Raw genomic sequence first — 8922 nt, forward strand, 5'->3', positions numbered from 1 at the left:
GGGGTTCATCTTGGAAGGGAGTGACGGGGTTCATCTTGGAAGGGAGTGACGGGGTTCAGATTGAAAGAGAGTGATGAGGTCCAGCTTGGAAGGAAGTGATCAGGTCTATCTTGGAGGAGAGTTAACCAGGTCCAGATTGGAGGGTCTGTTCTCATTTGCAGATATAGGCTAAAGTCTTCTGTTGTTATAACCTATGTTCAGGTTTCATTACATCAACAAAATCAGAAAAACTTCAGGGGCCATAAGGTTTAGATTTCCAATCTATTTGAAAACAAATTCTGCAGAAGAATTTAACTTATTTCTCTACCAAACCAGAAAAGATTATTTATTCGTTTGTTTGTTTATTTGTGTTGTGCCAAATAGACTTCCAAGTCAAGCAGCTATCAGTTTGGTCTTAAAATATAACTTCACTGTATTAATACATTTTACTTATGAACTTCAGCAATGACACAAATAGTGCAAATTTAAATATTTCTGTAAAGAATAAATAATTGCAAACTTTAAGATGGGCTAAAAGACCATAGTTTTAGTGGACAACTTTTAAAAGAAATCATGAAAAGTATACCTGCATGTCATGACTCACTGGCACAGAATACAGCCAACATGTGAAAGGAAAATCTGACCTTGTTACAATAGAAATTCCTATTCAGCTCTGACATTTCACAAGAGCATATGCCAATCAATTTCTCTTGACTGATGTAAGGTTTTCTAATCATCCCTTAAATCTGGATTTAATTATTAAACCTTGTTAAGATGCCTACCCCTGTAGTAGAAGTCTTCAGACACGTCTCTAGAAGGCTGCTCCACTGCAGATCTCTTGTAGACCACATGAATTCTTCCTTTTCCTTCCTCCATCTGCTTGCCCCTTTCCAAGGGTTCAATGAAATACTCTTCGTTATCACTTTTTATCATTCCAGCCTAAAGAGAGCATAAAATATGCTCATTTTAAAAAGAAAGATCATTTTCAACTCACAAGTACACCCTTTTAAATGGTGAGAATGCATATCATGAAAACATTTTTTCTCCCTTCATTTGATTATAAATTTAAAGCAGTCACATCATTCTTGTATATCAGTAATCCATATATAACATAAGAAATTCATATGAGGCCTGGAGAGGCTCAGCAATTAAGATCGGTTACTGACCCTAGCAGGGTGCCAGCTGTGGACTCAGCTCCTCCATGGTGGTTCACAACCCCTTGTGATTCCATTTCCAGTGGGTCAAAAGCCCTTTCCTCATCTTCAGGAGCATGTGCGTGCCTGCATGCACATACATGCATACACACACACACACACACACACATATACACACACTAAAACTTTTCTAAAAACCATACGGTAGAAATAAAAAGTCCAAATGTCGAAGAAAATACCAAGCTTATGCAGCATAAGATTAAATCACATGACACACTTGTTTCATTGGAGTACAAAAGGGTATATTCTACATGGTGTCTTCTTAGCAAAAGAATCTTATTAGACACAGGAACCCAACAATATTACTGATTTCTCATAACAGCTATCATGAATCTATTATGGAGTACACTATATTACTTGGGCAACCCATTTTTCATCTTCCCATGGATATTAGAGTATGAGAGATGTGGGCTCCATCATAAAGGCCAGCTTTATCTTTAACTGGCTCTGGTAAAACTCCCATACTTCCAGTATCTGTGAATCTGGAGAATGAATGCACATCCTTGGCTAAAATGTCCAATTTTTGTCGTTAACATCATCTGCAGTTAGCAGCCTGATCTACATAGTGAATTCTAGGATAGTCAGGGCTACATAGAGAGACCCTGTCTCAAAACAAGAACAACAACAAAATATCAACTTCTCTCATCTCCTTCTACCTGGATTGCACCCCCAAAAGTCCCACATTCTTGTATTGCTTTTTCTTTTTTTCTTTTTGAGGCCCAGTGAATCTAACCAGGACCATCTATCTATCCATTGGGCCCCTCAGTGAGTACACAACCGAAAACAACAATTGTATTTCCTCCAGAACCATCAGAGGCCAATAATTCCAAAGGGAAACAGAGATGAGGGAGACATTCCCAGTTGGCTGTTTAAGGGCGATAGGCTGTCTTGCGCAGGCCCACTGCCAGTAACCATAGCTTTTATGAAGGCAAGACAGCCTTAAGTTTCCAACCCATCTCCCGGTTTTCTCCTCTTTCATGATGATCCCTGTAGGAGCCTGAGAACGGGCAGTGCCAATGTCCTGTTTGGCGCTGAGCACACAAGTGTCATTTATGCTCATCACCTTCAGCCATCACGTATCTCAGTATCCAATGCAGTTCACTGGGGAGAGAAACATTCTCCCTCACTGGCACTTCTGTGGTTCGTCTGAATAACAGAAATCACTTCCCTTGAGACTTTTCACTGATCCTCTTGGTTCTCCCAGAGAAGACCATGACAGAAGCCAGGAAGCTGGTGGGGACTGGTAGCGCTGAGCAATGACTCTTGAGTCACTTGAACATAACGAGGATGGTGATGATGAGAAGGAGGTCACGTGATTCTTGAAAACATTTTTCTACATATTGAAGGCAACTGTCCAAATACCAGGTGCCACAATGCTACTTTCCCCCAGTAAGAAGGCAGATAAAACCAGACTTCAAGCTTAACATCTCCCTTAGAAAGCAAAGCGCATTGAAGTGACATTGAGACAGTCTCAGGAACAGGGTAAGGGGCAGCATCGGAGGTCTAGGTATGGTCTGAATGTGTTCGCCACATACCCTTGTGCGAGATCACATGGAGCAGTACTGACAGGTGGCTGCATTTCAGAGGTAAAGTCTATCAGAAGCCACTAGGTTGACTGCATCACCTTCAGAAGAGATCAGTGTAGACCTTGAAGAATCAGGTTAGTTCTGAAGAGAGCCGTGTGTTAACAAGTGAGGGACCACACGCTTTGGTGCATTTTCCACTTGGCTATTTCCCCTTCTGCTTCCCTGTAATGTGGGGGCAGACAGAGGACCTTGCCAAGCACTAGGCTTCTGTTGTTTGGACTAGATCCTAGCCACCAGAATCATGAGCTAAATAAACCCCATTCCTGTATAAAGGCTTGAACCTTAGGGATTTGGTATAGCATCTTAATACCAGAACAAATACTAGCACACAAGACCTTTAGTATTGATGGGCAGGAAATGTGAGCCTTAAATAAAATATTACCTTAAGTACTATTTTAAAAACCCACAGAAAAATTAATTGCTGAAGATATGATTCGTCTACCCTCTGGTTGATTTAGTCTAGCAAAACAGAACACAGAGGCCTACAAGGATCAATGAGGTTTGTTACAAAAGGTGCAGCAACATGGTTGATGAGCACGGAGTCAAATTAGCACACCGCCCCTTTCATCATCTCACTGGACACAGCAAAACCACTTTGCAGGCTAACTTTTTTTTAGTTTCTTTTATTTTCAAGATCATAATATAATTACATCATTTTCCCCTTCCCTTTTGTCCCTACAAACCCATCCATATGCCCCTCCTTGCTAACTTTCAAATTTATGGCCCTTTTTCATTACTTGTTACACACACACACACACACACACACACACACACACACACACACCCCACATATACATAATCCTCATTATTCATCGAGGAGATTTCTCCTTGCAATAGACTGAAACAATTGCACAAAGTCACAACCAACCAAAATGCAGAGTTGTGGAGCCCAATCCCAATGGATATATGTGCAAAACATTACCACACCTAAGGTTCAACTGAAGAGGGGGAAGAAAGATCCTAAGAGTTAAAAGATCATGGATTAGTAGGAGTCTTAGCTGGGGTCATCTTGTGGATTTCTGGGGGTTTCCCTGGCACTGGTTTCTCCCTAACCCCGAAATTCTGACCCCTAACAAGACACCTCTCTCAATAATCTCCCCTTGTGTCCCATCCCCAACCTGCCCAACCTGATCCCTCAACACCCACCCTACAAACCCCACCCCACCCCACTCCTAGTTTACCCAGGATATCTCTTCTGTTTTCCAGGGCAATGCATGCATCCCTCTGAGGGTCCTCCTTGTTACTTAGCTGTTCCGGGGCTGTGGATTCTTGCCTACTTATCCTTTAGTTTATACCTAATATCCACTTATGAGTGAGTATATACCATGTTTATCTTTCTGGGTCTGAGTTATGTCTAGTTCCATTCATTTGCTTAATGCCATTGTTTTTTGTAGCTGAGTAATAATCCAATATGTAAATGTACCCACTTTCTTCATCCATTCTTCGGTTGAGGGGCATCTAGGTTGTTTCCAGGTTATGGCTATTATGAATAATGCTAAACCTGAAGCACTGGCACACATTTTGTATTCAGTTTTGCGATGAACAACTCTAGGAGTGAACTATAGAAATGAAGCCATATGTCATTGATGTCATAGTTATTCTTGTATGTTGCAATCAAATGTCCACAAGAATAACTTAAAGGGGAGGATATTTGTCTTGACTGGTAGTTTTAGAGGAGTCAGTCCATAATTGCTGTCCGTTTGTGCTTTCGTGAACCATTATGGTGGTGGGAGTATGTTGCGGAAGAGACTCTTTGCTCACAGAAGAGAAGAGGCAACAGGGATGGGGTAAATCAAGATACAGCTCCAAGGACATGCTCTGCTACCTGCTTCCTCCCAGGACATCCCACCTGCCACAGTTATGCCATCTGCCAGGGGTCTAGTCAGACTTCCAAATTACCAATGGATTAAAGTATTCATTAAGTTAAAACCCTCATGATCCAACTGCTATTTAAACTGTCCACACAGACTACCCAGAGGTGTTCTTTACTAATCTCCTGGGCAATTGTCATTCAATCAGGTGGACATGCAAACTTAACCAGCACATATATAGAAGTTTTAGAAAATTGTGGCAAATTTCAAAAGATGGAAGAACTGGTACCTAGAGGCACAGAAAAAGGTATTAGAGGCGACATATCTCTTTTTCAGATAAATAACCACAGTTACTCCAATTCCTTCTTTGATCTTGGCCCTTCTACTCTCCTGATTCTGTCTTGTCACAGGCCCTATTTTCTTACTCTGCCCTAAGGGCTCCACTCCAACCTCAAAGACTCCCTGTCACTCCCAGAATACTACAGGTGGGCACAATCTCTCTTTAAGGTCATACTATTAGGTCTTTCCATGGACCCTTGCCTCACTAGAATTCCCCATGTGCTCCAGCTTGACGTTCTTGAGTGTGCCCTCTCAAGTCAGCACGGTCTAGCTACCCGCCTGCTCTTGCACTCAGAGCCAGTGTCTCTACCCCCACAGCACTGTTGGCTTTGAGCGTTCCACACAGACTTAAGTGTTTGGCACGTTCATTGTCTGTGAGCTGTCTTGGTCCCACTTCTCGCCCCTCTCTATTCGCATCTAACCAGGAGTTGCTTTCAGGCTGTTTTGCTCACTGTGTATTTCACAAGCCCACACAGTGCTTGGCTCAAACTATATCATCCATACATTATTTGAATGAAAAAAAAAAGAAACAAAAATGAGAATAAAAGTATAGCCTATGATTACTCCCAAATCTTGAAGTTGAGCAACTAAGAAATTCACATCTGCATTCAAAGAAATAGAAAATCAAGTTGAGAAGAGCGATACATACCTGAAACCCCGGCATGAGGATGGATTTGGTAGGGCTGACTGAAAGGTAGGGAAAGTGGTTTCCACAGTATTCCCCTGAGGTTCTGGTGGTACTTCACAATATTTAGTGGAGGAATTCAAGACTGTTTTTCAGAAATATAACCCAAACCACATACATGCTCCATTTCAGATTTATCTTCTCACACACAGAAATTAAATCTGATGAAAAATGAACAAGGAAAGTTTGGAAATGCATTTAAGGCCAAAAGAAAAAGAAAGGAAGGAAAGAAGGAAGAAAGGAAGGAAGGATGGAAGAGAAAAAGAGAAAGAAAGAAGGAAAAAAAAGAGAAGAAAGAGAAGAGAAAAAAGAAAAAGAGAAAGAAAAAAAGGTTAGAAAATGGTTAGAAAAATCCCTTAGAACCTCAAAGTAGCATGAAGAAAAATTTCTCAAGCCTAAACTCTGGAAATGGCCCATATGTCCTGTAAGGACCGGCTTTCTGGGTTTCGTTCTCTCCCCATTATTCTGCCTGGCCCAGCTAACAGGGCTCTCAACTCACTGGCAGTACCCCCAGCAGACGTAAATTACCCCCATTGGCTCTCCAGCCCTTTTCCCCAGCAGAGATGACTGTCAGACTTTGGAACACCAAGTCCCAAGTGGACACAGACTTTGCCACATTTACTGTTTATCATAACTGAGGGTACAGAACAAAGCCTGGCTTAAAGTAGGTGACTAATATTTGGGAGAAAACGTTAACACAAATAGAACCAAACATCTTGGAAGTAAAAAAGTATTAACAAGGAAGAGAAGAGGAGAAGCTGAAAATAGGGCTCTGGCCCCTGAAGAAGAGGCTGCAGTGTGCAAAGAATGGAGCCTGTGAGAACCAAACTAGACGAGCTGTTCTGTTTAACTAGAGTGGCGGGGGCTGGAAAGACGCTACAAAGAGCTACAGAGACAGGGGACCACAAAACAGCATGTATTTTCAGGTCTAGAATATTCTTAGCTATTGTAGGTGGATTCTGATACACATCTTCCCACCACACTGTATTGATTTTCCTCCTTCAGTGGTGACCCAAACTAGAGGGACTATTTAAAACTGCCTGTATTTTCAGAAAGAAAAAAAAAAAACTTGCCCATGCATACTTAACAGTGGAAAAATTACCAACACTGATAATTGAGCACTGCGGCCCCTTTTATGCAGTAACATATTTATTTACACAACCATGCACCCAAAAACATTTTCGGAAGCCCAGAGGCCATGAGTTGTCAAACCTTAACATTAATTAACTCATACTCCTGTCCTTGTTCCCTGGTTTCATTTGCACAGGATATACTTAAGACATCCAAGAGGAAAACCCAATGTGTATAACATTTTGAAGCTCTAGACTGTGGGTGACATTCTAATTACTACTAATTCTCGTGATCCTGACAGAAACTTGCAAATTATAACCTAGATATTTTTGAGATGCCATACATAAGATTATATATGCTCCTGAGGGATTCCACTTAAACAATCATTTTAATTCACCATTAATGCTACTTATATACTAAAATAATTTAGAAATTACTCCTTTTTCAAAGAAGTCCATATTTGCCATCTCAGTCCATACAACAAAACAGAAAATGTTTGCCATGTTTCTCAAGCTAGTTTTAAACATTAGTGCTGATTTTTTTTTTAAAGAAAAAAATATAGTGTTTGTTATACTTTAACTAGTACTAAACAAAGATTTTATTTTGTTTTAATTCTCACATAGGTACTTTAACAGCACTTTGGAGGGAATATTCTATAACACGATCATTGATAATAAAAAGTCTGCTATCCCTTCACATCTGGTCAACTCTTCCAACTACATCACTCAGTTCACATGCTGCCCAAAATCCAGGACTGAGTCAGAGGACCTCCTAGGACAGATACAGTCATCACCAGGGCCACATGCATCCCTCGCGCGGTGGAGTCCTCGCAGCCACAGCTGACACCCAGCTCTAATGTACTAGATTAGATAGTTTCCTCACCCAGTTATAGTGTGCATGCTGGGTGTGGAGGACAGGGAGTTTCGGATGAGAGAATGTCTATGAACGCATTTGACAAACTATAAAGTTATACAAGAAGTATAAAATGCTGTTTTTATAGGTCACAATAATAAAAGCCAGTCACCAAACAAATATTAATTTGTACTTAGCTTGATTTATGGTGAAAGGTAGTCTAAAAGACAGTTTGCAAAGTTCTATCAAAAATTACTAATCTCTCCTCAGAAATTCCTTGTCAGATATTTTATAAAACCTCTTGTCATGGGGAAATTCCTGTTTTAATTGGATATATGAGTGTCACTTTTTTGTTCTGTTAAAGCAGGAAAGTGGAGCCATGAAGGTTATCAGGGCATTCCGTGAAGCATTTTCTGAGTGCAATATGACTGCTGTTGAAACAAAATAACATGTGTGCCAAATTGCACACAGCAATAAACTACGAGAGTAATGAAGGCAGAGGCAGGATCTGAATGCCTAGACTAGACCATGGAAAGGTATGTTAACATCGTATAGAGGGAGGGGTCAGGCTGTCACTGGAACTAAGGTACAACAGCAACATTTTTGCTCACAAAAGCTACACAAAGACACAGCACAGGTTTAACTATGTCCCTGTGTTCTATCTTCAGTTACCACAATGTGCAAGCAAACACCTTATCTGGTTCCTGTTTTAGCAGTACAATGGACAGAAATTATTTTATGCTGAAATCTTCTAAAGATCTCCTGAATTCCAAGAGACATTTCAATGGCATCCCCTAATCCATACAGAAGATGGCAATGTGGCTGGATAGAAAGTACATAACCTTGCTTTGAAGGCTGTCTGTGATCCCAAAGCAGATCTCCATTTAAAGAAGTTTGGCTTGTGGACACTCTCAGATTGGTAAGGAGGTACTAGAGGGCTTGACATATCTCCTGGGTCATAGCAGTAAAAAAAAGCTTCCTTCATGCCAGAGAGACAGGTGCTTAGGACTCGTTTTGATTTCTCAGCCTTTCTTGTATATTTCTGTGGAAATCATTACCTTGTATTGCCGTTACTTGAGCCTAGACACTAAGAAATAAAGGATAATGTCACCTAAGCACAGATATAAATATGATGCAGTGACCGGTTTCTATCTGGTCAACTGGTGTTTCATCCAAAAGTGATGTTTTCAAATGCTGCCTTTGGGCCTGGAGAGACTGAAAAGATGGCTCCATAGTTTGGAATTTTTTCTTGACTTCTAGAGACCAGCATCCATGTTGGGTAGCTCACAATGCCTATAACTCACAATGCGTATAACAAAGGACCTGACATTTTCCTGGGCTCCACTGACACACATGTGTGCACTGGCACCCACCCATCCACTCTA

The 8922-nt window shown here is 40.9% G+C and overlaps 1 protein-coding gene across 2 annotated transcripts in view; it reads right to left on the minus strand.

The window, feature by feature from the left end:
- Adamts3 (ADAM metallopeptidase with thrombospondin type 1 motif 3) overlaps nucleotides 1-8922 on the minus strand; it is a 204922-nt gene that overhangs the window by 99332 nt on the left and 96668 nt on the right. For both annotated transcript variants that reach the window (XM_005359465.3, XM_005359466.3), the window contains exon 4: nucleotides 762-918. In XM_005359465.3, the coding sequence (XP_005359522.1) occupies nucleotides 762-918 (157 nt within the window). The remainder of the gene's footprint in view (nucleotides 1-761; nucleotides 919-8922) is intronic.

The sequence above is a fragment of the Microtus ochrogaster genome, linkage group LG1 (assembly GCF_000317375.1).
Source record: "Microtus ochrogaster isolate Prairie Vole_2 linkage group LG1, MicOch1.0, whole genome shotgun sequence".
In the NCBI taxonomy this organism is placed as follows: domain Eukaryota; kingdom Metazoa; phylum Chordata; class Mammalia; order Rodentia; family Cricetidae; genus Microtus; species Microtus ochrogaster.